The sequence below is a fragment of the Pagrus pagrus genome (assembly GCF_965226575.1).
Source record: "Pagrus pagrus genome assembly, chromosome: 15".
Classification (NCBI taxonomy): Eukaryota; Metazoa; Chordata; class Actinopteri; order Spariformes; family Sparidae; genus Pagrus; species Pagrus pagrus.
The window spans coordinates 23470328-23488521 of record NC_140199.1 but is presented as its reverse complement, the minus strand read 5'-3'; the positions used below and the strand labels follow the sequence as shown (position 1 = coordinate 23488521).

Here is an 18194-nt window from a genome sequence, read left to right as displayed (position 1 = left end):
AAAGTGGATTAAAATATCTCTTTCTACATGTTTACATGTTTATGCTTGTTGAACAGGTGTATTGATAAGGTACTGGCAATTTACTCACAAAGGTTTTATTGCACTTACAGTAATGAGTGTTGTTGCTGCCAACTCAAGTAAACTTCAGTAATCACCTGGTTCACTTCACTGTTTATCTGTTCTGCTGTTTGCTGGCTTTGCAAAGTGTGTGTGGGTGTGTGTGTGTGTGTGTGTGTGTGTGTGTGTGTGTGTGTGTGTGTGTGTGTGTGTGTGTGTGTGTGTGTGTGTGTGTGTGGAGGAGCTCAGAAGAGGAGAGGCCGCAACAATGTGATAACAAATTACACCTAAAAGTCAAATAGAACCAATAAATGTACCATTAACATCACAGCTTACCAATACTATGGTATTTCATCATTTAGCCTCAGGGCCCATTTAATACCAGTAACAAAATAAAACAGGAAATAAGAAAATAAGAAAACATGACCTAAGCTGCAGGACGAGACATGACAGGACTTGTCAGAATGTCATTGTTTCTCTGTCGAGGTAGAAGGAGAAAATCTTTGCATGTTGCCAATTGTCATCATTCAGGTATTGGTTGACAAAAAAACACTAAGAGCCTTACAGAACAGATTTTAAACAAGAAACTACATTAGGGTTGGAGCTAACTTCTGGACCAACATTAGGTCCAGTGTTGGACCTTGGCTCACTAAAAACGCTATCAAACCAATATCCACCAGGGAAAACTGTGGTGCTAATGTCATTTTGCATGCTAGAGAGCATTCAGTGATTCACATGTAGCACACTGAAACACTAAAAATCTTCCCTGCTTACTTACCTAATTGATGATTTTATTGGGGTTTTTTTATTTTATTTTTTTTTTATGACGGAACTAGTTGACAACACAACATTGATTTCAACTTCATGGCTAAGGTGTCAATAAACAGTTGTCTCTTTCTACCAAGCCCCCAGGAGTTACATCCGGCCAAACTGTGTGATTACACCATGTGAAGTACACTTGCTCAAAATAATTTTCCTCAAAGACTTACATTGTGAAATATGCGTCACAGGGGCTTTTTTGGCTTGTGCCACTGAGCGTGTGCATGTCCAATGCTATATCCCGTTCTCATTCTTCATCTATGATTTACACAGTTATGAAGCCACATTAGTAGTCATTTGGAATCATTTTGTGGCTCCCTGAGGAAAAATAGCCATATCTGTAGGTGCAAAATGATTCACTATGTTCATCAGCTCGTCATTCTTTTTGTCTGTCTGTCATGGTGCTAAAAGATGCTGCAAAGCTCTGTAGAGATGAGAGGAACTGCAGAGTTGTTGATAATTCTCTGAAGTGTTGTGCTTATGAGTGATCTCTTTTATATTACACATAGTCATGTGATCCATTGTTTATGTAAAATGTTAGATATTAGTGCAGTTTTAAGATTGTTCAGTTTAAATGGTTTAATGGTGTAGCCCTTATTCGTCAACACCACTGCTAACAAAAAGCTGTCTGTCCTTGGCTTGTAAGCTAAAGTTACACAAGTTTGTTTTACATTTTGTCTCTGCGCCCCCGCCAGTTCAGCTGTCAGTGGGCTTCGGTGCCCATCCCTACTGATGACCAATATAGTATTTTTGTAGCAAAAATAAAAATCTTCTTGACAAAATGTGCAATAACTAGTGATGAAATGTAACTAAATACAATATACTCAAGTACTGTGCTTAAAGGAATAGTTCACTCTAAAACAAAATTATTAAAAGTTATTATCGACTCACCCACATGCTGATGAGAAGTCCGGTGTAGTTTCTTATTCCTCAAAGTGCAGCTGGAGACCCACGGGGGTACTCTCCGGCAACTATAATCCATACAACGAGCTTAAGTGGCGCCCAAGACGAAAAGGTCCATAAAACTACACAAAAACGTTGTAATATTCCTCTATACTGCTCGTCCGCTGCAATCCAAGTGTCCTGAAGATGCGACATCCAGAGTTTACTCGAAACTACGTCATTTAGTACATTTTTCTAGCCTAAACAATCACTATGCTATATCTGCCTGGAGGCACGCTCCCGCGTTCAGGCGAGTCTGCACTATGGAAGCCGTGCCGGACAAGATGAACGAGACTCGCGATAGATACACACTGGTATTTACTTCCTGCTTTGAGCCACCGAGCAACACACAAACACAAGAGGGATCAGTCTGCACTATTGATTTGAAACTTTGACACTCACAGCAGGATGTAAATACCGGTGTGTATCTATCGCGAGTCTCGTTGATCTTGTCTGGCGCGGCTTCCGTAAACGCCTCACGCTGTGAGGGAGACTCGCGTGCACGTGGGAGCGTGCCTCCAGGCAGATATAGTATAGTGACTGTTTAGGCTAGAAAAATTTACTAAATGACGTCGTTTCGAGTAAACTCTGGATGTTGCATCTTCAGGACACTTGGATTGCAGCGGACAGGCAGTATGGAGGAATATTACAAAGTTTTTGTGTAGTTTTATGGACTCTTCCTCTCGGGCACAATTGACGCTCGTTATATAGATTATTGTTGCCGGAGAGTACCCCCGTGGGTCTCCAGCTGCACTTTGAGGAATAAGAAACTACACCGGACTTCTCATCAGCATGAGGGTGAGTCGATAATGACTGAATTTCGTTCTAGAGTGAACTATTCCTTTAAGTATAACTTTGAGGTACTTTGCTTGAGTGCTTCTATTTTCTGCTAGCCAGATCAAAATCTTTCTGACTGACTTTTTTACTTGTAAGGGGCCATGCATATAAAGCATTTCCTTGGCTTAAAGTCATTGGCAAATGTGTACAGGTATCATCCAAGAATAATTATGAAATTATGACATAAATTTATATAATGTTATTCCATTACTCATTCAATTAGATTTAATTAGGTAAATTATCAGTCATTATATCAAAATTACAGAATAACACATAGCTTATGTCGTCACTGTGGTCTGTACAGTACATAGTGGCATTCTCACAAACATTTTGAAACTTTTTCCAGCATCTGATATTATAAACTATTGTAATGCAAGATGGTGATTCTGTAACTGTTTAATCTGGCTCTGCTCATCTGGCTGAAGAGTGAATCACCAGTTTAACTGAAGCATAAGTAATGTGTGTGGATATGGTTTGAGAGTGGAAGATGATTGCTGTGATTATGGTGATTATTCTAGCAGTGAAAGGGAGTCTGGGATACCGTGTGTTTGCTTTGCTGCCCTGCTCGGGATCTGGTCTTCATAACCCTCATCCATCACACGCTTGGGATCAAAGATACCCCTCTCGAGTTGGGAATGTAGCAGATGTGCTAAATACCCCAAAACAAATGTTTTGTCTTCCCTCAGTTTGCCAGTCTTACAATTTTCCACCGTGATGAATTTCAAGGTGTTAAAACAGGCATTTGTTAAGAACCTAAAAATGTTCCTGCTGTGGATGGTAAATCATTGATCTGCAATGTGTATAGAGCCTGAGCAGGTGTTTCATGGGAAGGGCTGCAGACATTGTTCAAACTCTTTGATGATTCAGGGGCTGTAAAGCCTCGGGCAAGTCTCCCTCTTGTTTCACTCTATCTGCCCGCAGGAGTCTTGTTTCTCTGCAATTACAGAGCAATCAGAGCTCAATTACAGCATCAGCAGAGGTGTGTGATGAGATTGCTAACTGGATAAGAGGTGGAAGCTTTACAACCTCCCTCTTTGGAGGTGACAGTGTTACTAATCTCTGGTAGCAAAAATGTCAGGTGTGGCTCTCTTTTTTAACTGCTCTACCTTAAAAAGAAAGCGACAATAATGGCACAGTGATTGCATTTTATGTTTTCAAAGAGATGCGGACACAGAAATGCTGAAAATGTACAATTCAAACATCATCTGCTGGACTTTCTGTTTTACATAGCCAACAATATATTTCATTTTCACAAGCTTAAAAGCCTTCTCTGTACATCAAGTTTAGCCGTTAACACCCATGTTTTTATGCTGCAGTATACAGATCTGCTTTATAAATAACTGTACATACATGTCCTCTGACCTGGAAGTACAAGTACGTGACAGGAAGTGTACACATGGTAGAGGACTCAAAAGCACGACTCAAGACCACGCAGTAAAAGGCTGAGTCAAGAGAGCATGGGCAAATTATGAAACACCAGGAACACTACACCAGGAAAGAAAACTAGAACGTTTGACTTTAGGGACAAAGACGAACTGCCACAGGGAACTGGGAGCACACAGACTAAATACACAAGGAAGGTGGGGATGATAGACACAGATGCAACACATTAGAGCTGGGCAGACAATCCCAACAGCGGGAAACACACAAGGGCAAAAAGTGGGGATCTGAATCGAGAGGAGCGGTGAGTAACAAAATAAAACAGGAAATAAGAAAATAAGAAAACATGACCTAAGCTGCAGGACAAGACATGATAGTACTTGTCAGAATGTCATTGTTTCTCTATCAAGGTAGAAGGAGAAAATCTTTTGTCCAATTGTCATCATTCAGGTATTGGTTGACGAAAACACTAGCAGCCTGACAGAACAGATTTTAAACAAGAAACTACATTAGGGTTGGAGCTAACTTCTGGACCAACATTAGGTCCAGTGTTGGACCTTGGCTCACTAAAAACGCTATCAAACCAATATCCACCAGGGAAAACTGTGGTGCTAATGTCATTTTGCATGCAAGAGAGCATTCAGTGATTCACATGTAGCACACTGAAACACTAAAAATCTTCCCTGCTTACTTACCTAATTGATGATTTTATTGTTTTTTTTTTATTTATTTATTTTTTTTATGATGGAACTAGTTGACAACACAACATTGATTTCAACTTCATGGCTAAGGTGTCAATAAACAGTTGTCTCTTTCTACCAAGCCCCCAGGAGTTACATCCGGCCAAACTGTGTGATTACACCATGTGAAGTACACTCAAAATAATTTTCCTCAAAGACTTACATTGTGAAATATGCGTCACAGGGGCTTTTTTGGCTTGTGCCACTGAGCGTGTGCATGTCCAATGCTATATCCCGTTCTCATTCTTCATCTATGATATACACAGTTATGAAGCCACATTAGTAGTCATTTGGAATCATTTTGTGGCTCCCTGAGGAAAAATAGCCATATCTGTAGGTGCAAAATGATTCACTATGTTCATCAGCTCGTCATTCTTTTTGTCTGTCTGTCATGGTGCTAAAAGATGCTGCAAAGCTCTGTAGAGATGAGAGGAACTGCAGAGTTGTTGATAATTCTCTGCAGTTTTGTGCTTATGAGTGATCCCTTTTATATTACACATAGTCATGTGATCCATTGTTTATGTAAAATGTTAGATATTAGTGCAGTTTTAAGATTGTTCAGTTTAAATGGTTTAATGGTGTAGCCCTTATTCGTCAACACCACTGCTAACAAAAAGCTGTCTGTCCTTGGCTTGTAAGCTAAAGTTACACAAGTTTGTTTTACATTTTGTCTCTGCGCCCCCGCCAGTTCAGCTGTCAATCAAATATGTATACTGGACCGCCCACTCAGGCTTTTTTTTAGTTTCTTCCACTAATAATCTAATAAGAAGATGTTAAAAGTAAATTGAAAAATCACTCCAACCAATTTGTTTGCCTTTGACAGAGATGAACCCTTTGATTTACCAGTTACGATACAGCCTGTCAGTTTATAATAAAGAGATATTTCATAAAACAGTTTTGGCTCCTTTTAAAGGCTGTGAAAATTCCTTCTCCTTTGGTTGTGTTGTGGGGTTGTAGGTAGCTCCAAAGTGCAAACAAGGAGAGGAGACATGGTGATATTTCTCTCCTGGGAAACAAATACTTCCACACACCTCGTTTCTTTACAAGCCAAACAAAGTGAGATCATTAGCGTACTTTTCCCATTAGAGAGTGATAGACAGTGGCCATTGCCAAACAGATGGGAGAACTGCTCACACCCCTTACACATTTCCCTCACACCCTGTTCCCCTAACAAGTGGTTTGAGTTACATGGCTCAAAGCCAATGAAACACAGTTGATGTTTTTTGTCCACTTCTCTGTCTTTGATTTGTGTTCTACTGCAGCTTAGGCTGTGGCACACACACAGATACACACAGAGTAGCAGAGAGTGGATGTGCTTTACATCGGGAACAGTGTATGTTAACATACCACTCATGTTACTCACCAGCTCTGTCGACTTGCTCTCCATCTCCATACACTGGGTACACAGAAGAGGGCCACACGCAAGTCTAGTCACAGCAAATTCACAGATTGAGGTAATCTCTCTCTTACACTCTTGTTTCCACAAACGCGCGTGCACACACACATCAGTCCCCCACTACTAACAGAATTGAAAACAGGTGCCCGCCACATATCTTGCATTCTTTGAGAATACAAAAGTGGTTTGACCTGAATGGTTTTGCCGGATTGGAGTTACCCTGTATGAAAGAATAGTCCATGAGGAGATATGTGTGTGTGTGTAAACATGGAGGCGTTGGGTTCTGTGCAACATGCTGGTGGAGCAGCACAGACTTGCACTATATTGGAACCACATTTCTCCCTCTGCGCAACCCTAACATGCAGTGTCAAGTTAACGTCAGGATAAGTTGCAGATACACCATGCGAACATAGCAAACCACCGCATTTAATAGCTTTCGATACAGCGACTGTAATAGTATACTGGTCTGGCTTTGACCGATAAGGATGAATGATCAAACTACAGTGATAGCTGTTCTTAAACTTTTGACTATCTTCTAAAAAATTGCGAATTGGAGACTTGAGATGACCTTGCCTCAGTCACAGTCTTTTCTGGCAGCCGCAGATGATCTGGTTAGTGGAGAAACTGGTCCAATGAGAAACAGACGAAAGTTGCCAGACGAATCAGTGAAGAAAAGATATTGAAGCCAAAATGAGGAGACTGATGATAAATGTGCTGCTGTTGGGTTTTCCAGGATATTTCCATCTTCATCTTTCATGACTGTTGAGGCCGTTTGTCTGCAACTGCCTGTAACCACGTGGTGTGTGTTAAGTGTAAATGTTAACTCACTTTAAAATCCATCTGGTAAAACCTTGAATACTGTCATCAACAATTGTCCTTATGTTGAGAACAATTTGATGAATGCACAGTCTGAGAGTAGCCATCTCCACCATGCTTTCCCCATTGAGAGATCTCAATGCTACTTTAATATGGGTATGGGTGTGTGTGTTACTGCACACTTCAAGCTGATGTGTGCTGTTACAGCTGACAGAGAAAATTACAAGCATCTCTGCTCTTACATATGGGAACAGAGATGTTCATTACACTGCACATGCCAACATTTCATGCACATGTCTTTCAGCCTCAGAGTCATTTTTTGAATCCACAAAGAATGAGATTGACAGAAAAAAAATCTGTAAAAAACCAAGGTACCCTGTGCACAGCAGTGCTTCTCTCCTTGGTGCCAGCTGGCGCACAATAGACCAAAGAATCAACACTCATGCACACACAATTGATACTATTTTATTAACAAGTACATGAAAAACCAAAATGAATTAATGATGTTGCTTCATCAGATTTGCTCTGTGACAGTCCAAAAGATGTGAATTTATGCAGGTTCTCGAGTTCCTTGTCTCAGTGCCTCTCTCTGCTACACTAACAGAGAGCAACAGTTGCTAACGTTAGTTTAGAAATGGAGTCTACTAACATAAACTAACTATAGGCTTCCAGCACTCAGAAGTTCCACAGAGCCCCTTTTAAAAAAGTTAACAACAAAAGGCAATAGCAACAACAATTCCACTATACGATAACGTCAACATACCTTTCCATTTCCTTAAGATAATGATATAAAAAATATATCATCGTACAAAAGTTATCTGAGCCATATACAATACTACAGAGGACAAATAGATACATAAGAAACATATAAAGCTGGGAGAAAATGTAGAAAAGAATATACCTTAGTAGAGGTAAAAACATTTAACTACACTGCAAATGTCAGAATACTTAAAATTCCACTAAAAAAATCTGTATTTTGAGGGATGTTTGTGATCATGTTCATTAATCAGTTTGGACTTTATTTTCAAGAGCTGTGGAGGCTTCAGTACAACATCTTTGCATCTTTAGATATGGAAACACATATTGTATCCATAAACAGGGAAAAAGGCTCAGAATTGATTTCCCTAAACAGCATTCTCCCCTGTCTGCACATGTCTCTTGACGATTCCTTTTGATTTGGCTTTTAAAGCAAGCCAGAACTCAACCCAAGTCTCAGTGTGTGTGTGTGTGTGTGTGTGTGCGCGCGCGCGTGTGTGTGTGTGTGTGTGTGTGTGTGTGTGTGTGTGTGTGTGTGTGTGTGTGTGTGTGCGCGTGTGTGTTTGTATGTTCCAGATTGACTATTGTGGGACAAAATTGACATTTGGTGAGTTGGTAAGCTGTGTCTGGCAACAAGTCATTATATTTGTTCTATTGAATGAAGCCAGAGCGAGTGAAACAAAGTTTTTTCTGTGCCCCTAATTTTTGAAAATAATGAGGCATGTGGGAATATATCAACATTTCTCAACTGAGAATTTCAAGTCCAAGACATTAATTGTTTTCACGAATCATCTGAATTTGACAGAGGCAGTTTCAGATCAGGATGTTTGTTCTCTCTGCATAACTGAAGTCTGCGATTACTTTCACAAAGCAAGCTTTAATGGATGCCAGTTAAACTATGAATGTAACTTGTGTGTGTCACAATGTGAACAAACAACTAGCAAGATCAAAAAAATTGCTTCAAATTTTACATTTCTAAATTTTTTGCCTGATTGTGAAATGAAAGTGAATTCACAACGTGTTAGTTGACTGATGCAGGAACATAACATCCTTATTCTTTTTTGTTAAGCCACCTGCCTTTTTATTGCTATTATATTATTAAAATGTGCATAATATAACATTGCATATAAAGGGCACAGGGTCCTCTTTAGTAGATATTTGTCTGAAACTATTTTAAAATGTCTCCTCTTTTTGAACTGCTTTTCATAATTTACTGTAGTTTATCTTTCTGAAGAATTTGCAGTGGTCCCAAAACCAGGTGTATTAGTAAGGATATATCATACTTCTAAAATGATTTTGGCAGCTTTAAAGTAAGACGAATCACAATTTAGAGCTGCACTAGGAGAGACTGTCATGTTAAAATACACCTGTCTTGTCAGCTGACAGTAACTCACTGGAGGTGCAGCAACAGAGAAAAGTGTTATTTCATTGGAAACTTGAGGTTGGTGTCTGGTTCATGTGGGTGGTATATAAACCAGCAAACACTGTTTGTGTGAGTTCGTACAGGCCCAGTGTACATAGATCTGTGTGTACCTCAGTGTGTGAGGGAATATGCAGAGCTGCAGAAATGAGGCATAGCACTGACTGATGCTGCCGGCCTCTCTGCTTCACAGAACTGGCTTTTCTATCAGATAGACAGCTTGACAATATCCAGACCCCACTCTTTCCGCTACACACAAACACACAAAGGCACGCCAAGACATTTATACACACAGGCACATACATACACACACATGCACACACAGCTTTCTGGGTTTGTTCCGCTGGTTCCTGGCTTGACTGTTTGTAAGATAAAAGAGATGTTTGTAGCTGAGTGAGTACAGTGTAGTTTGACCTCTTGCACAGACCTTTCATTGTGTTGTGTGTAATGGAGATTTTTTGCCCCATTTTAAACCATATTACAAGAAACTCACCGCAAACTGAATAATAATGTTGAGTCAGACTTATTCAGTGTCATAGGGATGAGCACCATTTGTTACTGTCTGATACTTCTAACAGAAGTAATAGCACTTTCATCGTAACTTGACTTATTGCCTTTCTGTGTTTGAGATGCAGTAGATCATTTGTATTGTTTCCATTTGGGAGAGTTACAGTCCAATAACAGTAAAGGCTGCTATTTTACCCTAAATTTGCCATTTATCACCTCCAAATTTTATTAACTCCTGCTTCTCTTCAGGATTGCACAGATATGATCTTGAGCCGTAACAGCTCACATACACCAACACGTGTACATGCGCAGACAGATTCACGGTCTCTTGGTAATGTCATTACTTTTGTCTGACTGAGATCACAGATATGTAGCTTCAGGGCTTTTAAGTGTCTGTATAGAAGCTCTTTCATGTTTGGCCTTAGTGATCTGCGGATTTCCTGACACCAGTAGGGTGGATCTATCCAGCATCCTTTTCTGTTTGGAAGAAAGCATATGATGCCCTGCTCTCGTCAGGCGATAAACAAGAGCTCAGCTATGGTGGCCAGTAATGCTATACTTCCCCCTCGGGCAAGTAACTGTTGGTAGTGTGTGCAACTGAAACAGAAACTGGAGTAACTACTCACTAGCAGGCTAACTGAGGATTAACCACCATTTAATGGATAGACTGTTCCCAGGGAATAAGACAAACTAATGGCTGGGTAGCTTTGCTAAAGTATTTACTAGCTCATCTTAATAACAGGTAAATGCACCATTAAAATGGGCTACTGGTGGACTGAAACAATGATTATTTTCATTTCATTGAATTATCTGCTGAATATCTTTTGATGAATTGTTTAATCATTTAATCTATAAAAGTTTTTTCAAAAAGAAACTTTGCAGGAACCAGACATCACGTCCTCAAATGTCTGACCAGCAGTTCAAACCCCAAAGATAATTAAATTACTATTAATATAATATGACAGAGACAAGCAGAAAATCCTGCCAAGCGGGAACCTAACAATGTGTATCATTTTTTATTCAGTTTGCTTGAAAAGAGCAATCTGTAAGATCTGGCCAGAAGATTAGTTTGTAACATTCAAAAACATTATGAAAAGAGTGTCTCGAAAACAACAGTGTTGACGTTACCATACTAACCAGCTAGCCCTGGTCCATCCTGTCTCGTAATACCACTTTGTACTGGCAAAAAGAGATCTGATAGCCCCTTGTAGTTTCAGCTGACAGATATATGCCAGCTGTTATTGTGATAAGTGAACAATATATACTCACAAAATGCGATATTCCTTGCTAAACAGTAAAAATGCAACCGTACAACTAAATAAACTCACCAAAACAGTCTTGCTTTGTCTTTCCACAGTCACCTCTGGTTTGGTTGAAATAAATCCTCAAATTTCAGAGTAATACAGTATGTGAAACTATTCCAGCTCTACACGCCGTTCTAACCTGCTGCTGATATCGGATTCTCTGTCGCTTTTGTCCCGCTGCATGCCTCTTCTGTCTCTGCCTGCCATGTCTTGTTATTCCCAAAGTTATAGTCTTGATCAGAGCAGCTCACCTCCGTACTGTATCCCATCCGGCAGTCTCGAAGGCTGTGTCCAGACATACTCCAGGGCCACTTTCTCCATAGCTAACTGAGCTATGAGCTAATTAGCTAACAGTATCTAGCTACAGACGATGATAGCACTCTGGTGTTGCTGCCCCATATGTTTTTGAAGCTACCTTTGAATTCTGGCCATATTTTTTTTTTTTACAAATTACACCTTAAAAAATGACTAAAGCAATGACTCGATTGTCAAGATATTTACTGATAAATTTCCTGTCAGCATCTACTTCATATAGAGATTATAGAGATTATTGATATACTGTATTTATAGCTAGTAATTTAATTGATATTAACAAATAAATCCTTTTTCACAACTGCGCTGGAAGAATCTTAAAATTTCCCAGCAAAAAACAAAAGTGAAGAAAAGAAAAAATTCCCAACTATGACATTACTGTGAGACTTTGAGAGATTTTGTATGAACTTTAAAAATGTTTGTTGTGTAAAAGAAAGGTTACAAGTGCAAAGCATTAAACTATCAGCAATGCAGAATCTGTTTTTGACCTCATTTTGAACATACATTTAAATTGCAAAGGCGCAAGAAAGCCGGTTAAGTTGAATCAGTAGAAGAATTCCTCAGCAACCAAACTCACACATAAACACGTAGATCAGACCTGTTCAACTGCTTTTTCAGAAGGGCCAGGTTTTTAAAAAAGTGAAGTGCCAAGGGGCTGAACTTTAACACAGAACAAAGCTCTCAGAAAACAAATCATATCTTTTATTGTGGACACATCGTGTTTCAGCATCAAGCCCCCATCAGCATGATAATACAGAGTACACATGACACTAAATATATGAGGAGCCTACAATCAGAGATAATGGGATCCATCTGTGAGTGCCCGCCCCCAAGACAGCATTGAAGTGTGAAAGAGGTATGAAAACAATACAAAGTCAAACTATCAGAAAATAAGTAGGACTGGAAAAAACAGCATAACACACAAATAATACTATATCTTTCATATACATCTAATATAAATAAACTCTTCAGTGCTCCCATCATATATATTTATCAAGGTTTGGAGAAGTGCAGGCTGCTATTTTTTCAGTACCGGACTTTTGCATTCCCTACTGTATGTCTGGCCTCTAAAGCCCAGAATTTAAATGTGTTAAAACAATGCACTTTTATAATTTTTTTTTCGCCACTTTATTAGATTTTATAATTGAAAAGTATGGGGAAGAAAACAATGCAACCTTTTAATCTCAGAAGTGGGTTGTCCGTTTGATTCACGTAAATTTCCTCCGCTAAAACAGCCTGAGTTGAAACTCTATAATGAAGTAAGAGTATTTTGTGCTTAGCAACAGACATACTGTAACTTATGAATGGGCCAATTAGCCCTTCTAACAAAATGATCAAAGGGCTGAAATGAGATTGCTGAAGGGCTGCATTTAGCCCACGGGCCGCCAACTAGAAGGGTCTGATGCAGACATTTTTGTTCGTACATGTGCTCTTGGACCCAGCAGCAGAGAATCAATATTTTCTAGCAGCTTTATGCATCTCATGATGCCTTTATGATGTGTGTGCAGGGCTGCTAGCTGTCTCTGAGCAAGGCTGGTCGCCTGCTGTTCAGATATCAGGTGAGGAAAGGCCTGGAATCACTCATCCTGACAGCCACATCTGGCGCTACTTTCTCTGTCCTGTTGCCCTTAACTCTGCTCCTGAAAGCAGAGACCACTCTGCTTTAACCACAGAGGGAAGGAGTTATGATAATAGCAGGTATGATAATAACATTATTGGTGGTTAATAACAAGATAGAGAACAGGCAGTTTACTCAGGAGGAATACACTCCTGAATAGGGCTGTGTGCAATAAAACCCCTGTTACTGCTAGCATTTCTTTGTTTCCAGGCTTTGTTCTGCTGTTGCTGGAAAGCGAATCAATGCCAGGTGCAACAAGCAATCTTTCTGTTCTCTCTGTTTGCTCCGTGGATTATACATAGCCACTGCTCTATTGGAAATAAAGGCTTACAGTAAATGCTGATGAAAAAAAACACAAAGGAGCTGAAGCGTGACTTCATAAGCATTGTTCACTGCTCGAATGAATTCTGACTCTGACTTAAGGCCAGACATTTGTACCTCTCACTTTCAGTTATTAAATATTGTAATATCAGAAAATGCCACACCTTTCACATGCTTGTAACAGCTCAACATGAACCTGTTAAACATGGAGCATTCACTTGGCTCATCTCAGCTGGTGCCAAACCCACAGTTGAGGGCAAGTTCTAGCCAGAGCCAGACTGGCTCACAGTCTTCATCTGTTTCCTGTTGAACCTAGGAAGTAAAGGTCGGAGCTCAGGGTAATATTTACGTTAATGGATTGACTCCAAACAGATTACATTTCAAAACAAGAGCCTGAGATATCCAGGAGCAGCCTGCAGTCGCACATTAGAATATAAACAAACACTTTTGGCACTTCACCATATGCCAAGGTTTCTCATCCTTTACTGCCCAGTGAGAATAACGTGTTTTAATGGAGACAGCAGACATAAACGTAAGTGAGCTGTCGGCTAAGGAAGAACAGACCAGCTCTGTTCTCCGTGCTTTGAGGAGCACATCACCACAGGAGTCCATGATGGGAAAATCAGCCTGTCTGGATTCTCAGTGAATGTTGCTGAAGATGAGACTATGCTGTCATGTGTACAATTGGACACACTGGACACAAAGTTCAGAACCTGGCTCACAAAAACGATTTCAGGATACGGCAGTGTATACACGGAAAACTTCCATAGACATTACTGCTGAGAAATGGAATCTTCTTTTGCAACATGTATATATTACAATTTACTGAGGTTGAAGAATTTAGATTTTAGCACAAGCCACTCTTTTTAAAAAAGTAACATGGGAAAGAGCTTGTTTGTTTAAATGGAAAAACACAATGTTTTCTCTTTTTACTTTTTCTCAGCACTGAGAACTTGTAGGGAGGTTTAAACACAATATACTCCATATTGTATTTTAGTTTTTATCCAGACATGTTGTGGATGGACGTGACCCTTTTATGTCTACTTTTTATTACTTACTCATAACTGCTTTCTTCAATTACACAAGAAAACAGAAATAGTTGCAATCATACAGAATGTGGTTATGGTACAGAGAGCATGGTTCTACAACAAAATGGAGAAGGGCATTCCTACAGCACACAAACATTAGTAAGAGTAGATCAATGAGTACCACATGGTCTCCTTCATGTTCAAACGGTTGTGTGATTCCAGCTTCATTAAAAGAATCAAAGTTACAACTACTTTGTGGGTTTCTCCCAGCCAGGTCTTTAGACAAACTGTACAACTTTGCCGACTGCGCTGGTCTGCACCTGATCCTGGGACTCAACGCGCTGCACAGAAACCCGGACAACTCCTGGAACACCTCCTCCACCCTGAGCCTCCTCAAGTACGGCGCTGGCAAGAAGTACAACATCTCCTGGGAGCTGGGCAATGGTACAGTACAGCTACACACCACATACAGTCTCATGCAAATAACATGACAATCTGTAGCGAAAAGTAAAGTGTGTGCTTTTTCAGCTATATTTCATTATTTCAACATTGTTTTGTGACATTTCCTCTTTACTTTACTACACTACAGGTGGAAATGTTGCATCATTTTAATGACTTTCTCAGCATCCCGAGGTTATGACATTTTTCAGAAACACTAAATGAATACTTAAACAATGTATGCTTGTAACCTCTAATACATAATTAATTGAATACCACTGAAGTACTTTTAAGGATTAGTCCAATAAAGTACTATGTTATGAGAAAGCATTTGGTTTATTTAAGATTTACAGATTATTACAACCTTGATAGAATTATAGATATACTTAGAGAGTGAGCTGTAAGTGAGAGTCAAGCTGTTCAAGGGTTAAGGCGGGTTTCATTCAGGGATGAAAGGAACAGCTAGTCCTCGTGTCATCCTAACCATCTGTGTTCCTGGGGAGCTTCAGTGCACACAGAGCCCTGTGTTTCTCCTCTGCACATCACTTCATTTTTTCATTTCATTTCATTTGTAATAATGCTCACAATAGAAACTTTTATTTATCCTAAGCTTAAAAGTACCATGCAAAATCCATTAATTGGACCATGTGAAAAGTTTAGTGAGGACTTGAACCATAGCAAAATAAATAATTTTAAGTAAATCACCCAGACAGTGCAGACAGGGCAAATAATATTTTCATTATAGATTTCAGGACAGACAGACAGACACACACACACACACACACACACACACACACACACACACACACACACACACACACACACACAGACAAACATATTTAAAGTTTTGTTTTAAAGACCAATCACAGCCTGGTACAGATACAGTACAATCACAATACTCTTTAGCAGAGTGGTAAAACAGCAGTGCGCCTGCAGAAGTTTAGCTTCCGTTGCTCTCTTTGTTTTACTGGTTCTGCAAGGCCACCCTGTGTGCTTGGACCATTCCCCTGATACCGAGTCCATCTGTCAGTATTACTGCGAATTGCCCAATTATCCCTTTTTCTACTGCTGTTGGATACTCTCTAGGAGAGCAAGATCGGACTACAACAACAACAATACTCTCTTCCACCTCCCCACTGTTGCTTGTATAAACTCTATCTCCCTGGCTCACTGTACTGCGTCTCCTCTTCCCAGAGCCTAATGCCTACCGCAGCATGGTGGGTCGTGCGGTCAACAGCACCCAGTTAGCTCAGGACTACACCAAGCTGCGGACCCTGCTGCAGTCTGTACGCTACTACCACCGAGCTCACCTCTACGGCCCCAATGCAGGACAACCTCGAAAGAATGCCATATTGCTGCTGGACGGGTGAGTCAGCAAGAAAAACACTGATTGGGCAAGATTCCTGTCCTTGTTAGGCTTTCCTGCTTGGAATAAAGAGGGGAAGGTAGTGGAAAGTATGCTGCAGCCGTTTAATACTTTTACTGTGTTTAATGCACATGCACATACACACACATTTTAGTAGTGTTCAGTGTTTATGGATTTCCACTCTGCAGGTTTTAGGGTCTCAGCTCCAGCCATGCCCTGTCAGCCTAAATAAAGTGTCATCTGATTGATAATGTGACGGCACTACATCCCACCTGCTGGTTTTACCCAGAAGCTCCACCAGCCTCAGTTTGACTCTGATGGCTTATCTAACAGCCTTCTCTCAACTGCAGCCTGTCCCCCCTGAGATTTTAATGTCATACCCTTACTGCCAAAAGACTAGTTTGTATTACAAGAATCAAGACTTTACTGAGAAGTCTTTTACGACAGCTAATGATTCCATTTAGGTCAACATGAAAACCAGCTTGAAGACACATTAAACCTATTTGTTGTCTTAATGAACTTTAACTTTGCTTTGACAAAGTTAAATTTTTGCCACATGGTGCTTTCTTTTTTTTATGCTTTCAAAACATTTGAGATCTGCATCCCCTGCTAACAAAAATTGCCTTCTCTAGAAATGTTTTTTGCAAAATGAAACATTTGCAACATTAAATCGTAAAATGAGTTTGGTTGAACTTTTGTTTGGCAGTTCAGCCAGCAGCTCTATAGTTCACTCTGTCGGTTATGTTTATGCCAATTGGATAAACGGGGGTGTGGCAGTTGGAGGGGCTTATTGCATAAAGGCACAGAACTAGAAAATGAATTCCCAGACTTGCAAAAGATTTTGTGGAAAGGTTAGTATTGAGCCAAAGGACTGTTGAATCATGCCAATCGACTAAAGGGTCGAGGCAGTGGAGATGGACTTTGATAAAATGGTGCATCATTTCTAAATGGGTTCACACAGAAAGACATCAGCACACACACACACACCATTTTACCATGTTTGTGAGGTTGTGTGCATTTGAATGCATGAACGTGTGGATGCCTGCATGTACCTGGTCACACTTGTTTTATGTCAAAGCTATGAACACATAGACAAGAAATCAGCTTTGTAACAGCTTCTAACAACTTAATATAATTTGACAAAAATCTTAATGGCTTTACTGATCTGCAAAAAATTATATTTTCGAAACATGATTTCGTACCACTGGTTTGACCCTAAAACTCACCTTCTCTATCAACACCTTAGGCTCATCTGCAATGAAGTTTAGTTTAAAGTTTACAATTGGTTCAGTGCCACAAAATTTACTCTGACACAAATATGTGTTCTCCCAAAATGTGGACCAAAGAAATCCAAGAACATTTAACAAACACAGGGGAAAAAATTTTGTGATATGGGATGAAACCTTCCAAATGTTTGATTTGGACTGTGACAGATTCTACAAAATGTAATACGGTTGAATCTCTAAACTAAACACTAATTCTACCCTGATCATATTAAAACTCTAACCACAAACCTTGGATTAACTTTATATCAGACATTTTATGTAGGTTTTTTTGGGGGGTGTTGCTGCCTGTCTTAGGGTTAGTTGAAACTCCTTTTAGACAAAAAATGCTTTTTTCAGTTCTATGAAACAAATAGATGACGGCATCTCTCAAACATATTCATCACTTCCAAAAATGTTAAGCCTCCATGAGCTTTTCTGTCTGTTGAAATGGAAACAAACTTGACTATAATGGATGCATCAGTGGCTCCGTACAACAAACACGGATTGAAAATCAAACATCGATGGATATACACAACTCTGTCAGTGCTGGATGATCCAAATAAAGCGTGACATTATGGAGAGGTGTTTTTCTTGAATATGAAAAAATAGGACTTACTTGATCACTTTACTAATGGCATTTTTACGCAGTATGTAAACATTTTACAAATAGTTTATAACACAGCAGTTGTAAGCAGATGTAAGTGTTTATTAATGTATTTGTCAACAACTATAAACTCCCCCTGTGGACACCCGTAAGTGGAGCCTGGTGTATAAACAGATAATGAAAACAATACTGTAAAATGCAGCTTGAAATGTCTTCAAAAGAAATGTTTTACACGTTGACAAATATTGAACATTAATAAACACAAAAT

General features: G+C 39.7%; 1 protein-coding gene across 1 annotated transcript in view; it reads left to right on the top strand.

Annotated features, from left to right (window-relative positions):
* hpse2 (heparanase 2) overlaps positions 1 to 18194 on the top strand; it is a gene marked incomplete at its 5' end in the record, with an annotated part of 63661 nt that overhangs the window by 22318 nt on the left and 23149 nt on the right. Inside the window, 2 exons of the mRNA XM_084375275.1 lie at positions 14524 to 14697; positions 15886 to 16057. Of these exons, the coding sequence (XP_084231401.1) occupies positions 14524 to 14697; positions 15886 to 16057 (346 nt within the window). The remainder of the gene's footprint in view (positions 1 to 14523; positions 14698 to 15885; positions 16058 to 18194) is intronic.